Raw genomic sequence first — 18,195 nt, forward strand, 5'->3', positions numbered from 1 at the left:
CGTGTCCGTATCGTGTCCGTATCCGCATCGTGGCCGCGCTCAGCGAGGCGCGCACCTCCGCGCCCGACCCCAAACACGCCGACGTACTGCGCCGCGCCATCCATAGTGCTGTAGACGTAAGTAATATTTATACGCTTGCTATTATGCATAGTTAAATCACCCCGTCACATCCGTGTCCGTATCCGTATCGTGGCCGCGCTCAGCGAGGCGCGCACCTCCGCACCCGACCCCAAACACGCCGACGTACTGCGCCGCGCCATCCATAGCGCTGTAGACGTAAGTAATATTTATACGCTTGCTATTATGCATAGTTAAATCACCCCGTCACATCCGTGTCCGTATCCGTATCGTGGCCGCGCTCAGCGAGGCGCGCACCTCCGCACCCGACCCCAAACACGCCGACGTACTGCGCCGCGCCATCCATAGTGCTGTAGACGTGAGTTATATTTATACGCTTGCTATTATGCAAAGTTAAATCACCCCGTCACATCCGTGTCCGTATCGTGTCCGTATCCGTATCGTGGCCGCGCTCAGCGAGGCTCGCACCTCCGCACCCGACCCGAAACACGCCGATGTACTGCGCCGCATGGCGCTGTAGACGTAAGTAATTCGCTGATTTGTCACTAGATGGCATTGTTAAACTATATCGCGCTATCAACTTATTGACGACGACGTAAGAGAATTTAATCTTTGTTGGATCACGTGCTTATAAAATATTGCTGATTCTTGGGGGTTATCAACAAATCACGCGAGGTGTTTTCGGCTTTCGTAAAAACTAGTGCCTACGCCAATTCTTGGGATTAGTTGCCAAGCGGACTCCAGGCTCCCATGAGCCGTGGCAAAATGCCGGGACAAGCGAGGAAGACGATGATGACTCTAGCCCTATAAGTAGTACCGATCTACTAAAATATGGCGATGTATGCAACTCGGGTGCGCGCGACTCACCCCTTGCACCCCGCACGATTGCCCTGTCTAGACGGCTTCGTCGAATGACTGTATTGTTTTACAGACTGCTTCTATTAATATTTCTATCCTTGTCCCACAGGTACAATCGTTCAGAGTACGCGCTCCCCTCGCCCTGTACCAGCAATTGGTCCTAGAGCCGTACCTGACCCAAGCCCAAGCGGCCCACGCTCGCCTCGCGGCGGACTTACTGCGCGCCGGCGATATCTCACACTACATGCGAGATGTCTTACAAGGTAATGTTTAGGGTTCCGTAGTTCCTTACCCAAAGGGTAAAAACGGGACCTTATTACTAAGACTCCACTGTCTGTCTGTCTGTCACCAGGCTGTAGCTCATGAACCGTGATAGCTAGACAGCAGAAATTTTCACAGATGATGTATTTCTGTTGCCGCTATAACAACAAATACTAAAAAGTACGGAACCCTCGGTGGGCGTGTCCGACTCGCACTTAATAAAAAAAAATTGACTTAAAAATCATGACTTTAATATAAATCTTGTTTTCAGGTCTCCAACGTGAAGTAGCCCTGGGGGCCCGTTTTCTCCACTCATCCTCAACAGAAGCAGTCAGGGGATGCTACGAGCGAGCGGCCGTGGCGGCGCACCTCCCCGCCCTGCACGCCGAGTGCGCCACCCTCCTCAAACACGCCACGGACGACACCAGGCCCGACAACGCTCAGGTGACACCCCCACAGCACTAGCACTTCATGTTATGTATGTTCCCCCGATTGAAGACCGCTGACACAATTGCCGCGAAGCCGTATTATTATTATTATATTTGCTGTCGCTAGTACTATTATTATTATATTTGTTTGTTTTTACAGTTGGTTTTATGAACATTACTCTAAATACTACCGGAATTATGGCAATTTTTTTTTGGAATTTTAACAATGAAAGATCGGTTTGACAAATTGGGGCAATTTTATTGTCATTTATATATACCAATAAAATACAAACAATATTTGTACTTATACTAAAAAAATGTATATTTTTTTGCAGCACCGCACAGACCTGCGTCGTATGTACACACTGCTCCGGCCACTAGGAGCGAACGCGCTGCGCCCATTGGTGGACGCGGCCCACGCCCAGTGTGCCAAAGATGGGACGGAGTTACTCCAACATAAGCATACTAAAGATGAGGTCAGTTATACATCTATCTCTGTCTAGCACAGACCTGCGTCGTATGTACACACTGCTCAGGCCACTCGGAGCGAACGCGCTGCGCCCATTGGTGGACGCGGCCCACGCCCAGTGTGCCAAAGATGGGACGGAGTTACTCCAACATAAGCATACTAAAGATGAGGTCAGTTATACATCTATCTCTGTCTAGCACAGACCTGCGTCGTATGTACACACTCCTCCGGCCACTCGGAGCGAACGCGCTGCGCCCATTGGTGGACGCGGCCCACGCCCAGTGTGCCAAAGATGGGACGGAGTTACTCCAACATAAGCATACTAAAGATGAGGTCAGTTACACATCTATCTCTGTCTAGTACAGACCTGCGTCGTATGTACACACTCCTCCGGCCGAAGGCGAAACGCACGGATCATGGGCCACTACTGACATTCCGGGTGCCCAGTAATTAATGGACAACCTTCTAACCATCGACAGGGCACCTTAGGCTGGTCCAGAAAATGCACTTATAGGTCTAGTAAAGGTTTTCGAGATAATCGAACTTTTTTGTCTTTTTTACTAGTTAGCACCATATTTCACTTTAATCACCGTCTAGGCCATATCTTTGTTTGTAAAATTGTAAATAGCATGTGTGATACTATTTTAGAATCAGTATTAGATAAACTATTTTTAGGAAAGTTGGCCACTCTGTTCTCCAAACATTTTTTTTTTCACCACAAGCGATCAGACTTCTTGAAAATGTTAGAGTACAATGTATATTTTTGGATTAAGGTCTACTAAAAATACACCTTGGCTATTGAAAAACTATATTGCTTATCGGTTAGCAGGCCTATTTGAGAATATTTTTCAAAAAACAGAAGGTAAAAATCTTTTTATTTGTGGCCTAAACGATCATTACAGTGAAACAAGGAACCACAATTAGAAAAGTGCGATTATCTCGAAAACCACGAAACTTTTACTATAAGTGCATTTTCTCGACCAGCCTAAGGTGCCCTGTCGATGGTTGTCCATTAATTACTGGGCACCCTGTATATCTTTATTGGAACATATGAATTCAAATAATTCAATAGCAAAATACTACAGGTACAGACCATAGAGTATAAAATACATTGAAATCTATTTGGTATTTAAGAACACCAATTATTAAAATAGTTATTTGTTTTACAAGGGGGCAAAGTTGTTGTTTAAGCGCTCATGCTAATATTGACCCGAGGATGCAAAAGATTTCAAAATTGGACCACGAGCATAGCGAGTGGTTCGAAATATGGAATCTTGAGCGTTGCGAGGGTTCAAAGCACGAGGGTTAAACAAAATTTGCCCCTGAGTGAAACACAAAATTTTTCACTACACCAACCCGAAGCAAATATTAAATGTAAAATATCAAACAAAATCAAACCAAATCAAATCCAAATGAATGTTATTAAATATTTACCATCCAAAATCATCATTTAAAAGTCAATTCTACCAGCAAACATAAGAAAACAACTCGAAATTTGTATTTGATTACTTTGCCTCACATGTGAATAAAATGCAACTTTGCTATCAGTTTTTGAAGTACAAAGTAATCAAACAAACATCATCAAACATCAACATTTATTCAGCAAATAGGCCACAAGGGCACTTTTACACGTCATCATTGAATTTACATACAAGCAAAAATAATAAAATAACAATCAATCCACATTTTTATAAAATAAAACTAACAATTCAAACTAATGTATTACAATTACTTAGAGATGTATATGGTCTCTTAAGGCGACGGTAGCGGTGGGTAAAATATCAGATTCTGTAAATTTACCCCATTTCACACACAAGCGCACTTCACGCACACTACCTCACTTTACTGGGACAGGTCAGTGACCCATCATGTTTTTTTAAGATTGGACTTTTAGTTTAGTATTGACCACTAGCCTCCTTTGAGGGTAAAAGCGTTCCATTTAAAGATGAAAGAGAAACAATGCATTTAATCTTGCTTTCCTTGTCTGTTCATGTCACACGTGACGTACCTATTTAATTCATTTGATTGTTGACTGTTTTACTACCTAATATTGCTTTGTCGAGATACGCGTTTTGTACAATTAAAGCGAATAAAACAAGATGTCATTAAGTCAGATGTAAAATGTTATTTACTACTCTATACGGTTTTTCATAAGGTGCAAAATCCATTCAATAGGAATTTAAATAAATAAAGTTTCGGCAGGGTGGCAATTCCATTTTGGCGGATAAAGCGAAACAGAATAGTTCTATCGAACCTGGTTACAAATTTTCACGAGAATCAGTTGAGAAATGTGATCTGCAAAGGAGAACATACAAAAGCATTTTTGCCCAAGCTGAAACGGAGACCTTTGCTAACGCTCGGCCAATGATGGTTTAGGTACACCTATAAAAAATGGTTGTCCCTGCTGTAATTTTAATATCTTTATATTTCAACCGGTATAGTTTTACCTTCAAAAATAATCGGTATCGCTAAACAATAGCGGTACCTTACTACTTATACGTTCACGAAATCGGTATCTGCATAACTTGATTGTTAGGGATCATCCATTAATTACGTCACACGAATTTCTAGGTTTTTTGACCCCTCCCCCTCCTTGTCACACTTGGTCACATTTTGCAAATATTGATAAATAATGAATGCAAGTACGAGCGTGTTGTATATTTCGGCGGGCAAAAAATTGATAAATAATGAATGCAAGTAGAATAAATTGAGAACCCTTTGACAAATATTTCCGGGTTTCAGTTATAACACATGAAGCATAGATTATGTCTATTGAGATTTAAACTAAAAAGGCCTAAATACACAAAAGTTTTAGCGGTGGGCAAAGTAATCCGGTAATTTGGCATCCATACCAACATTTCCCACCACCAAAAACGGATTAGGGTTGTCACTTTCATCTAATTTACCCAACTTCGCAAGTAAAAGAAGGTTATGTTTGTACACTAAAATAAGTTTATAAACGCCACTGGATGCTGATGCACGTACAGCGGTAGTGTTTGGAAGTGGTTTGGAATGTGGCAGTCTTTGCTTTATTATATAAGATAGTTTAGTATAATTATTTCTACTTTAATTTATTCTATTTTAATTTTGTACTTACTAACATTAGCATATTAAGATTAATTTATATTGTATTACTAACAAATTATATGGGCTTTTATGCCTGAAATAAATGATTGATTGATTGATTGATTAAATATATACTGTATTTAATTTGTCTTATTATCCTTTATTTAGATGTTTTATCTAGGGATGTACCGACTAGTCGGGAAAGCCGACTATCCGGCCAAATTTGTAGTCGGCGATTAGTCGGCGACTAGTCGGCAAAAATGGCCGATTAGTCGGCACTTTATTAGTGAAAGAAAAACAGAAAAAATAGAAATCAACAGTCAATATTTACCATACGTTTTATGTTTATTTTACTAAAATACCTATTCAGGGTTGCATACGAAAACTTTTGTTCATATAATTGACCGTTTGACCGTTATCGTATGTTGGGGGGCTGGTTGTTTCCTCTACAGGTCGATCTCAGCTGATTCTCGTGTAATTTCAATTTTTTATTATCATTATTCAGTTTTTAATGGTATAGAGACTTAGACAGGGCACGTTGCTCGTAAAGACGCTGACCACAGGGATAGGTTCTTAACTGGCAATTACGTAGGATCGCAAAATAAAAGAACTAAAGACAGAAATTGAACGAGGATTCTTGTGATAGGTCTATGAACCTGTAGGAACACCTTTTAGCCAAGCGAATATGATGAATAGCGCAACCAAAGGAGCAAAAATATTGTTTTTTACCTGAACTTATACGAAACTAATGATCTGGCCGACTAGTCGGCCGACTAATCGGCCATTCGAGCGCCGATTAGTCGGCTAGTCGGCCAAATCAATAGTCGGTACATCACTAGTTTTATCCCGTTAACGAATGAAAACACAACAAAAATCATATTTTTGGCCATTAAACTATTGTAACAGATTTTCTCAAAAGTGACAACCCTAGCCTTTGTAAAATGCTTAGGCGAGCCTTATTTGGAAATGGGCAAAAACGGGTAGGCAACATTGCCCAGCAAATTTATTTAAAAGTTTTTACACTTATCGCTAAGTTTATTAACAGGGAATGGTAGGATTGCCCAAAACCTTTAAGTGATCCTTAGACATCATCATCATACGAGCTGTATTTGAATACCAAATTGACGTGGGCAATGTTGGCGAAAACCCCGGATATCTTTGCCCGCCCTCTAAAACGCAAAAAAATGAGTAAAAACACGATAAAAAAATTATTTCTTCACATAAACTGATGCGTTTGATCACAATGGACGTGCTGAGCAAATAAAAGTCATATGATGTGTTTTTTTTTTGAGAAATTCGTGTTTAAAAAAAAAAAGCGGGCAAAGTTTGACGACCGGTCTGGCCTAGTGGGTAGTGACCCTGCCTGTGAAGCCGATGGTCCTGGGTTCGAATCCCAGTAAGGGCATTTATTTGTGTGATGACACAGATATTTGTTCCTGAGTCATGGTTGTTTTCTATGTATTTAAGTATTTATATATTATATATATCGTTGTCCGAGTACCCACAACACAAGCCTTCTTGAGCTTACCGTGGGACTTAGCCAATCTGTGTAAGAATGTGCTATAATATTTATTTATTTATTTAAGTAGGTGATAATGAGTAATGACGGTACCTACTCTTCGAAGGCCGCAAAAATATGTGACATGCTCTTATGGTTCTACAAATAAGATCGTGTCAGATATTTTTGCGGCCTTCGTTGTGTAACATAAATTGCAGGTGACTGTACATTTGGAATAATAATTTTATTTAGTTTCAACGAAAGTTTCAAGTTTAGTACGAAAATACTTCAGATATGCAATATGCACAAAATGTAGACCTAATCGAAATAAAACATTGTTTTTTATAGTAAATTTATAAAACATTCGATACATAGGTATACATAACAATAACCAGGCCACAACGCTATTGGCCTGTAAGCTTCATCTCGGTCTCCAAAGCCGCAAAAACTTGCTAGTACTTAGTGCTGGTCTAGCCGTTATTTTTTCTTGAAGATTTTCAGAGAACAGCACGTACACGCATTATAGCATTATACATATAGACGGAACGAACGGCATAATCATTATAATTTATTCGTCGCATTCCATGGTATTACAGATCTAGGTACAAGACTTTCAGGTATTACTTATACGAATTACATAACTCTTCCTGTTAATAGGCAATATTTTAAGATAAAAGTTCTATAATATAATACAAGATTACAGTTGTCATCAAAATTCATTGACATACAGAAGTCAAATACGTGTTTAAAATGACGCAAAATGATACCAGCATAATAAAAATTGATCCCAATCAGTAAAGATGAGTCTTTAAACTTTTTTCATTTTAAGCGAGTTTTGAAGGAACATAATACTTAAATTCGACTGTAATCGTATTGTTTTAAGATAGTTTACTGCGGTTTTCAACAATAATGACCCGTAAATAACAGCAAATCAAATTTAAATGAGACGCGAGCTGATATTTATGTACCCTATTTTTAGGGTTCCGTACCCAAAGGGTAAAACGGGACCCTATTACTAAGACTTCGCTGTCCGTCCGTCCGTCCGTCCGTCCGTCTGTCACCAGGCTGTATCTCACGAACCGTGATAGCTAGACAGTTGAAATTTTCACAGATGATGTATTTCTGTTGCCGCTATAACAACAAATACTAAAAACAGAATAAAATAAAGATTTAAATGGGGCTCCCATACAACAAACGTGATTTTTGACCAAAGTTAAGCAACGTCGGGAGTGGTCAGTACTTGGATGGGTGACCGTTTTTTTTTGTTTTTTTTTTTGTTTTGTTTTTTTGCATTATGGTACGGAACCCTTCGTGCGCGAGTCCGACTCGCACTTGCCCGGTTTTTTGAAATACAATTTATCTACTGGTATGCTTTCTCGTGTGCGTATATGATTTAATGACAATATAATTGTCAAAAGCAAGAAAATCAAGCTGTCATTTTCATTTGAAGAAGTACACGTGTGCTCCGGTGTAGCCTCAACGGGCATCTGACTTGAAGAAAAATTTTGAGTGATGTCGTCAATGTATGGAAATTGTTCGAAAGTTTACATTTGAGATTGAATTTCTGTGTTGTCTTTGTGAGTAAAAATATAAATCGATAATAAATTGGTAGCTGAATTATCTAGCTTCCAAAATCATACAATAATTCAATTACTGTCAAAGACAAAATTGTTTTGCTTCTGTCTCAAACGGAACTCCATATTTTGATTTTTTGATACTTTTAGTGTCGATTTGTAGAGAATAACAGCAAATTAAAAATATAATGGCATGAAAAGTCGGTACACGGTTTCTTCGTGAATAAATTTACGTGTAATTTAATGCAATTATTAAACATTTATTGAACAAATTATGACAAAGTGAGGTCTAAATCGAAAACGTCATATACCGGCCCCTTAATGTCGAATTACATAAAAAACCTATAATATTAATAAAAAAAATACACACAATAACACAAAAAAAGTAAGCCTTTCCGAGTTGGTGTGGTGAAAATAAACAAACATAACATTATTTATATTTCTTTCTTTATCAGGCTCACACCCACTTCGTGTCATCCATGGTGTCGCTCCACACAAAATACTCTGCGCTCTTCGCCGAAGTGTTCGACAATAACCAGGCGTTCCTAGGCGCCCTGGACCGGGCCTGCTCCAGCGTCGTCAACTCGAGACCCGACGACAACAGCCCGCCGAAGGCGCCCGAGTTACTGGCCAGATACTGCGACGCCCTGCTCAGGAGGTAACATTCACTTATTTACTCATCCACCTGTATACAGTGTGGTGTTGGAAAAAGAATATTGGGAAAGTACCTTAATACCATAAGTTAGGTCATTTTATTTACAGGAAACTTAAAAAAAAAAATCGACTTTATGGATATTTTGTATAATGTTTCTTGTAGAATTTTTAACGTTAACATGAACTGTATTGACTAGTGTCACTAGTGACTAGTGTAATAAAATAGCGATAGAAGATGAATAAATGCCATTAGAGTCTATTTACACCACTACTGACAGTGACAAACGAGCATTCTACCTGCCTATTAGTAAGTGATTACCGTAGCCATTAGACGCTCTTATCTCAAAAGTTAGTTGACTTGTATACAAACTGCGATTTAAAATAGCGTTTTTATTGACAGACGCGGAAGCGAAGCGGAACCGGAAGCCCGCCTCGCCGCCGCCATCTTGGTTTTCAAGTACATCGACGACAAAGACGTCTTTCAGAAGTACTACGCCAGGGCGCTGGCCAGGCGGCTCATACATCAGCTGTCTGCTAGTATGGAACAGGTAAAGCTTAGAAATATACTAGCGACCCGCCCCGGCGTCTTACGGGTAACAAATTATACACCTAAACCTTTCTCAAGAATCACTGTATTGATGGGTGAAAACCGCATGTAAATCCGTTCCGAGGGCATTTTCATTTAACTAGCGCGACTTAAGTCGGGTTTTAAGTTTAAGTAACGTCTAACCGTTACATTCCTGATTAAATGTATGGGATTTGACATTGACCGTCAGTTTTGTAACGATTGCTAACCGGCCGTTAAAGGTGCACAGTTAAGTGAAAATGTCAGGGGTTTTTGAGTTTATCGTGAACATACATACACACAGACAGACGTAGGTAGTGATGAAAAGTGGAAATATTCACTGTCTCGGGCAAGAATTCGTGACTTTAACAATAGAGATAAGAAATGGCGGGTTTATGTATGAAATTCTTCGCGCTTAGCGTCTTTACTTAAGTAATTAATTTAGTAATTGTAGGTGTCTCTGTTTGGCCCTATGATTGACTGGTAGAGAATGCCTGTTGGCATTAAGTCCGCCATTTTTACATTGTTGTATATATTTTGTGCAATAAAGATTAAATAAATAAATAATTAATTAAATGATGTTTTTTTAGGAAGAAGCAATGATCAACCGTCTAAAAGCTGCCTGCGGTTACGAATTCACCAATAAATTACATCGCATGTTCACCGATGTTGCTGTCTCAGCTGACCTTAATAACAAGTTCCAACAACATCTGAGAGAGCAGGAACAGCCGCAGGCGGGCATGCCAGGCTTCAGTGTGCAGGTACGACCCGAGTGAAGCGAGGAGGAGTGTGTATACTGATGTAAGTCTCAGCTGATCTTAACAACAACTTCCAAGAACATCTAAGAGAGCAGGAACAACCCCAGGCGGGCATGCCAGGGTTGAGTGTGCAGGTACGACCCGAGTGAAGCGAGGAGGAGTGTTAGATAGTATTTTAGGACAGTCTTTGACTAAGAAGAAAGCGAGGAGAAGTTTTATACAATATTTTAGGTTATTTGGACGACGAGTGAAGCAAAAAGGAGGGTTAGTTTATAATTTAGGACATTCTGACGACGAGTGAAGCGAGGAGGACTGTGTATTCTGACCTTGTCTCAGCTGATCTCAATAACAAGTTCCAACAACTTTGAGAGAGCAGTGACAATCTCAGGCAGCGAAGCGAGGAGGAGTGTTAATTAGTACTTTAAAACATTTTTTTATGACAAGGGAAGGAAAGAGGATTTTTCGACAGTATTCTAGGACAGTATGATGACGAGAGAAGGGAGAAGTGACTACGAGGGAAGCGAGCGATCCTGACTTTAAAGTCAATTTAATTTTAATATGATTATGTCTTTTGAGGATTAGGTACATCGTTTGCGGGTTGCTGATTTGTATTTGTGTCCACTTGACAAACATTACTGATCACAAAATATAGATTTAAACGACCTTTAAGCTTAAAATTACCTTTGTCAGGTGCTCCAAGCCGGAGCGTGGCCGCTGGGCGGCGCCATGGCGCCCCTAGCTCCCCCGGCCGCCCTAGAGCGCCCCGCGCGGCAGTTCGAGGCCTTCTACCGCGCCTCCTTCAGCGGCCGCCGCCTCGCCTGGCTGCACCACCTCTGCACGGGAGAACTGAGGACCAGATACACGCCTCGCCCCTACCACCTCAGCGCCAGCACTCCGCAGGTATCTTCTACCGCGCCTCCTTCAGCGGCCGCCGCCTCGCCTGGCTGCACCACCTCTGCACGGGAGAACTGAGGACCAGATACACGCCTCGCCCCTACCACCTCAGCGCCAGCACTCCGCAGGTATCTTCTACCGCGCCTCCTTCAGCGGCCGCCGCCTCGCCTGGCTGCACCACCTCTGCACGGGAGAACTGAGGACCAGATACACGCCTCGCCCCTACCACCTCAGCGCCAGCACTCCGCAGGTATCTTCTACCGCGCCTCCTTCAGCGGCCGCCGCCTCGCCTGGCTGCACCACCTCTGCACGGGAGAACTGAGGACCAGATACACGCCTCGCCCCTACCACCTCAGCGCCAGCACTCCGCAGGTATCTTCTACCGCGCCTCCTTCAGCGGCCGCCGCCTCGCCTGGCTGCACCACCTCTGCACGGGAGAACTGAGGACCAGATACACGCCTCGCCCCTACCACCTCAGCGCCAGCACTCCGCAGGTATCTTCTACCGCGCCTCCTTCAGCGGCCGCCGCCTCGCCTGGCTGCACCACCTCTGCACGGGAGAACTGAGGACCAGATACACGCCTCGCCCCTACCACCTCAGCGCCAGCACTCCGCAGGTATCTTCTACCGCGCCTCCTTCAGCGGCCGCCGCCTCGCCTGGCTGCACCACCTCTGCACGGGAGAACTGAGGACCAGATACACGCCTCGCCCCTACCACCTCAGCGCCAGCACTCCGCAGGTATCTTCTACCGCGCCTCCTTCAGCGGCCGCCGCCTCGCCTGGCTGCACCACCTCTGCACGGGAGAACTGAGGACCAGATACACGCCTCGCCCCTACCACCTCAGCGCCAGCACTCCGCAGGTATCTTCTACCGCGCCTCCTTCAGCGGCCGCCGCCTCGCCTGGCTGCACCACCTCTGCACGGGAGAACTGAGGACCAGATACACGCCTCGCCCCTACCACCTCAGCGCCAGCACTCCGCAGGTATCTTCTACCGCGCCTCCTTCAGCGGCCGCCGCCTCGCCTGGCTGCACCACCTCTGCACGGGAGAACTGAGGACCAGATACACGCCTCGCCCCTACCACCTCAGCGCCAGCACTCCGCAGGTATCTTCTACCGCGCCTCCTTCAGCGGCCGCCGCCTCGCCTGGCTGCACCACCTCTGCACGGGAGAACTGAGGACCAGATACACGCCTCGCCCCTACCACCTCAGCGCCAGCACTCCGCAGGTATCTTCTACCGCGCCTCCTTCAGCGGCCGCCGCCTCGCCTGGCTGCACCACCTCTGCACGGGAGAACTGAGGACCAGATACACGCCTCGCCCCTACCACCTCAGCGCCAGCACTCCGCAGGTATCTTCTACCGCGCCTCCTTCAGCGGCCGCCGCCTCGCCTGGCTGCACCACCTCTGCACGGGAGAACTGAGGACCAGATACACGCCTCGCCCCTACCACCTCAGCGCCAGCACTCCGCAGGTATCTTCTACCGCGCCTCCTTCAGCGGCCGCCGCCTCGCCTGGCTGCACCACCTCTGCACGGGAGAACTGAGGACCAGATACACGCCTCGCCCCTACCACCTCAGCGCCAGCACTCCGCAGGTATCTTCTACCGCGCCTCCTTCAGCGGCCGCCGCCTCGCCTGGCTGCACCACCTCTGCACGGGAGAGCTGAGGACCAGGTACACGCCTCGCCCCTACCACCTCAGCGCCAGCACTCCGCAGGTATCTTAACATCTGTCTCAACAGCAATAGGGAGTATTACTGCAATGTTCTGCCGCCAGAGTGCAGTACTAATTTGTTTAGTAAACCATAATAGAGTATACATACTAGACCTTAAACAGTTTTTTGACAAGTTTTCACTTTGGTTTTCACTATGACATTGATGCATCAAGGCGATTTGTTTACAGGTGGCCTACCGCGAAACGCGAAAATCTAAATTTCTTTATCTGCCTCTCTATCGATCGAATAGGCAAGAGTGATAGAGAGGCATAAACCGAACTTTCGACTGTCGTGTTTCACGGTAGATGATACCGGTAAAAAGCATAGGAGCCGTCAGAGTTTTGGCGTGAGGCGTAAATGCTTCTGATGTAGCCCACAACGTACAAACGAGAACGGTAGATGGTAGCACTTGCTTTGGCAATGTACATGTGCACATATGTTTCCGATTCAGGCCAACGCGCATGGTCCCTATAGTGCCTCAAAAAACATCGGTCGTGCATAGTGTCAATAAAATATATGAATTTTACAAATTCTTAAAATTCACACAGATTGTTTGTTTCAGTGCGCCCTCCTACTATGTTTCGAGACGGTGGACTCTCTGGCAGCCAAAGAGCTGAGAGCCAGACTCCAGCTGACGGGAGACGCGTGGACCAGACAGCTGAGGCCTCTTCTAGACGCCGGCCTGCTGCTAGCACAGGTACCATCACACACACTGAACTATCCATCTTCAAAAAATTTTCAGATTAGATGACATGAAAAATATTTGTTAAATTTACAATTTTATTTCAAAGTAAGGGCTTGGTCGTAGAAAAAGTATTGTATGCAACGTTGTGTAACTGAGTCAAAAACTACTCGTGGTGTCTTTATTAACAATTTTCGGCTTCGCCTCAAATTGTTACTCATGCCGCTCGCCTTTTTTGACCTCTTTTAAACAACGGTTGCATAAAATACTATAATATGTCTGTGTCTCACGGAAGTTTTGTTATTAAAATATACAGGGTGACGTGGAAAACGAGGCGGAGGGTGAAACTGAATCTTCGACCGTGGAAGACGAGGGGGAGGGGTCGGCGACGCGCGGGGAGGGCGTGCTCACGCTCAACCTGAGCCTCAGCTCCAAGCGGACCAAGATACGGCTTACCACCGCCGCCACGCACCAGGGTACGTCAATCAATCAATCAATCAATTTATTTTGCTATAATAAGGGTTGGTTTACAGGTGTTATTACAATATTTTTATGCACATTCCTTAATTAGCCATAATCTATAGCATGCAAAATATTCACAATTATTTACATATGTACAATTTCAATTGAAACTTTACTAAATATTAAATAACATTATTTACCCAAATAATATTTTTCTAACATTACATTCAAATAATTATAGTTTACATTAATTTTGCAAGAAATCATTTAATTTATAAAATCTGCGTTCTAAAAGCCACTCACGCATTTTTTTATTAAATTGGCCATCGGGCACTTCTTTGAGCTGTTGTGGTATTTTATTGTAAATGTTTACACACATCACCGTACAATTCTTCCTAAATCGGCTTGTTTTTTGTTGTTTGTCCACCACAAGTCGGCTACCGTTTCTTGTGTTCCGTGGATATAAATCACTAGCAGTTTTAAAAAGTGTTCTGTGCTTTCTTACAAATTTAGACACTTCTTCAATATATAAACATGCAAGAGGTAGTATACCCAATTTAAAGAATAAAGGTTTACAAGTTTCCAACGGGCTAACTCCACACATAGCACGAATACATCTTTTTTGGGCAACAAAAGCTCTCTGGATGTCACCGCTATTGCCCCAAAGAATCAAGCCATATCTTAATACAGATTCAACATATCCATAGTAGGCGGCCATAACTGTTTTGTGATCTGTAGTTTTTCTTAATCTACGAAGGACATATACAAATCTATTTATTTTATTACACACATTATTTATCTGGTCATTCCAATTTAAATTACTGTCAACAATTAATCCTAAAAATGTTGTAATGTCATTTTCTTTTAATTTATGTCCGTTATAAAGTATGTCTAAATGCTGATTAGTATTATTAAAATTAATGAAATTGGTTTTATCTAAGTTAGTCTTTAAGTACGTAGCTTATGAAGTATGTTGTCAAGCCTTAGAATTATCAAAGAGAATTTGAAATAGAGAGTTACTATTATTATTATTATATTGTTTAATACACTAGCAGCTGAAAGCTGATGCGTGTATATCACTGCACTTGTTTTTTTTTTACGATTAATGTTCTTTTTTTTTTGTTTTAAGTGTTTGTCAAGTCTGTTTTTGAAACTGTTCACTGAAGGAGCACATATCACTGTTTCTGGCAATTTATTCCACTCGCGTACGACGCGGTTTGATAGAAAGTGCTTCCTAGGATTGCTTGTGCTGGTGAACTGTCATGGTAAATGATGTAGCTAGTGTAGCTACAGTACAATATTAGTGAAAGAATGAGGATTCAAGTCAAATGGTGTTCTAACAGTGTTAATCTTCTTGCGAAAGATGGCAGTAAATTTACAGTGGCTACATAATTTACTTTGACAATCCGCCTCTATACACTCTATTCTCTTTGGTATTGTTTGCCAGTCTGCCATCTTGTGGCCAGAATCGAAAACAAACATATACATTGACACTTCACATGTTCACATCAAAGCAAGTGCTGCCATCTACCGTTCTCGTACGTTTTCTTGTGCATAGTAGGTACTTCCATCTTGTGGGCTACATCGGAAGCATAAACGACACATTTACGCCGCGCGCCAAAAATCTGACGGCGCCTATAGTTCGTTTTTTTTAGCATTAGAAATAAGGTAAACAATCTTGATGTGTCTTTTAATTGGAAAAACATTTTAAAAATAAGTTACGGCAAATATGTAACAATTATGAATCTAAGGCCCACTTGCACCATCCCGCTAACCCGGGGTTAAGCGATTAAACCGTTAACCTAGTGTCAAATTGTATGGGTAACCATGGCAACTCCAGGTTCAACTGGTTAACCCCGGGTTAGTGGAATGGTGCAAGTGGGCCTAATACGATCATTTATATTCTTCTGCTTTCATAAGTAATAGTTACTGATTTTTAAAAAGCGTTTTTCAATTAAAAGACTTGTCAATATCGCTTACCTTCTTTCAAGTTCTTTCTAATGCTAAAAAAAACGAACTATAGCCTCCGGCCTATATGTATATGTCAAAAATTTAAAGGGTCATATGTACTGTAAAACGTTGTACAATACACGTGCGAAAAGGTAATTCGCAACTCGTGTTTCAATGTATCGCCACTCGTTGCCAATTTCCTATTTTTCGCACTTGTATCGTAATGTACTATTACTGCCTTATATTCACCTGTTCCTAAAAGTCAAGGATTATGAAACCTTGTTGGCAATTATGACGTAATAGTTATTTGTTTTACAAGGGGGCAAAGTTGTTGTTTAACCGCTCGTGCTAATATTGATACCCGAGCAGGCGAAAAATTCCAAAATTCAAAAAAATGGAATCTTGAGCATTGCGAGGGTTTCAAAGCACGGGGGTTAAACAAAATTTGCCCCCGAGTGAAACAAAATTTTTCACCACACCAACCTGAAGCAAATATTAAATGTAAAATATCAACAAAATAAAACCAAATCAAATCCAAATGAATGTTTTTAAATATTTATCATCCAAAATCATCATTTAAAAGTCAATTCTACCAGCAAACATAAGAAAACAACTCAAAATTTGCATTTGATTACTTTGCCTCACATGTGAATAAAATGCAACTTTGCTATCAGTTTTTGAAGTGCAAAGTAAGCCTTTCCGAGCTGGTGTGGTGAAAATATATTTTGTATCAGGTACAACCGCTACGGGAACCAGCAGTAACACGAACAACCCGGATTCGGCCGAGTCTACGCATTGCGACGACGACCGGAAAATGTACCTGCAGGCCGCGCTAGTACGCGTCATGAAACAGAGAAAGGTATGTTTAAATAAATAATAAATAATATTATAGGACAATTTTTTACACAGATCGACCTAGTCCCACAGTGAGCTCAATAAGGCATGTGTTGTGGGTACTAGACGACGCTTAGAGAATATAACCAACGGAGACGCCATGTCTATAATTTTCGGTACAAAATAGTCTGTCGTTTTTTGCGGGGGAGGGGCACATCAAATGTATACGTAACCTCAAAATAGCCATGTCAGATAAACGTCAGTCCATACATGTGGTTGACCATTGGCCGCCTATTCTCGACAGAGGGGAACGCCTGTTAATGACCACTCCGTTTGGTTATATTCTCTAAGAGACGACGATATATATTATATACACACATATATAAATACTTAAATACATAGAAAACATCCATAACTCGGAAACAAATATTTGTGAAGAACACACAAATAGATGCCCTTACCAGGATTCGAACCTGGGACCTCCTGCTTCGTAGGCAGGATCACTACCGACTAAGTTAGGAGGCCGTTATGTTTATATGTGACGTTCCACGGCAAAAGGTACCTTATGGCGGCTGGCGCTTACGTCGCATAGCGCCGCAATAATATTGGAGCGGCGTTAATAATAGCGTAAGCGCCAACTGCCATAAGGTACCTTTACCTGAGGGACGTCACATATTTCAGAAAAAAAATACTTGCGAAAAAATTACGAAACAAGGAACTTTTCTTGTACAAAAAAATCTTTTTACTATTGTGCATTATCATCTTCCTCGCGTTGTCCCGGCATTTTGCCACTGCTCATGGAAGCCTGGGGTCCGCTTGGCAACCAATCCCGAGAATTTACGTATGCACTAGTTTTTACGAAAGCGACTGCCATCTGACCTTCCAACCCAGAGTTAACTATAGGCCTTATTGGGATTAGTCCGGTTTCCTCACGATGTTTTCCTTCACCGAAAAGCGACTGGTAAATATCAAATGATATTTCGTACATAAGTTCCGAAAAACTCATTGGTACGAGCCGGGGTTTGAATCCGGATTGAAACTCTCACGCTCTTACCGCTAGGCCACCAGCGCTTGATAAAAAAATCTATGCAGTAATAAAGTCATCCTTACAGCCTTCACAATAAAGCCCATTTTCCAGGTACTCCGCCACAACGAGCTGATACAAGAAGTGGTGTCACAAGCGCGTGGCTCCTTCGCGCCCTCCGTCGCAATGATCAAGAAGTGTATCGAGGCCCTTATAGATAAGCAGTACTTGGAGCGCGCGCCGGGACGTCTTGATACTTACAGTTATCTAGCTTAGATCTAACCTAGGTCTTTAGACTACCTAGATTGTGTCTCGTTCGTACTCTTTTTCTCGCGTTGTTCCTGGCATTTTGCCATGGCTAATGGGAGCCTGGGGTCCGCTTGACAACTAATCCCAAGAATTGAAGTAGGCACTAGTTTTTTACGAAAG

General features: G+C 42.6%; 3 protein-coding genes and 1 long non-coding RNA gene across 4 annotated transcripts in view; 3 read left to right on the forward strand and 1 right to left on the reverse strand.

The window, feature by feature from the left end:
• The window catches only part of LOC134803851 (uncharacterized), a 129,242-nt gene that overhangs the window by 88,456 nt on the left and 22,591 nt on the right, over window positions 1-18,195 (reverse strand). The window lies entirely within an intron of this gene.
• On the forward strand, window positions 29-2,143 carry LOC134803847 (cullin-2-like). The gene is made up of 4 exons (XM_063776675.1): window positions 29-116; window positions 1,046-1,199; window positions 1,469-1,641; window positions 1,961-2,143. Exons 2-4 carry the CDS (start codon window positions 1,181-1,183, stop codon window positions 2,126-2,128), a joined length of 360 nt encoding a protein of 119 aa, XP_063632745.1. The 5' UTR covers window positions 29-116; window positions 1,046-1,180; the 3' UTR covers window positions 2,129-2,143.
• Window positions 2,134-11,208, forward strand: LOC134803846 (cullin-2-like). Its single transcript, XM_063776674.1, has 5 exons — window positions 2,134-2,427; window positions 8,688-8,890; window positions 9,287-9,434; window positions 10,042-10,212; window positions 10,900-11,208. Exons 1-5 carry the CDS (start codon window positions 2,224-2,226, stop codon window positions 11,179-11,181), a joined length of 1,008 nt encoding a protein of 335 aa, XP_063632744.1. The 5' UTR covers window positions 2,134-2,223; the 3' UTR covers window positions 11,182-11,208.
• LOC134803635 (cullin-2-like) lies at window positions 12,456-18,121 on the forward strand (the record flags this gene model as incomplete). Its single annotated transcript, XM_063776419.1, has 5 exons — window positions 12,456-12,695; window positions 13,377-13,511; window positions 13,813-13,972; window positions 16,643-16,767; window positions 17,881-18,121. Coding segments are annotated over 5 exons (822 nt in total), but the record flags the coding sequence as incomplete, so codon positions are not given.

Source organism: Cydia splendana, chromosome 27 (genome assembly GCF_910591565.1).
Source record: "Cydia splendana chromosome 27, ilCydSple1.2, whole genome shotgun sequence".
Classification (NCBI taxonomy): domain Eukaryota; kingdom Metazoa; phylum Arthropoda; class Insecta; order Lepidoptera; family Tortricidae; genus Cydia; species Cydia splendana.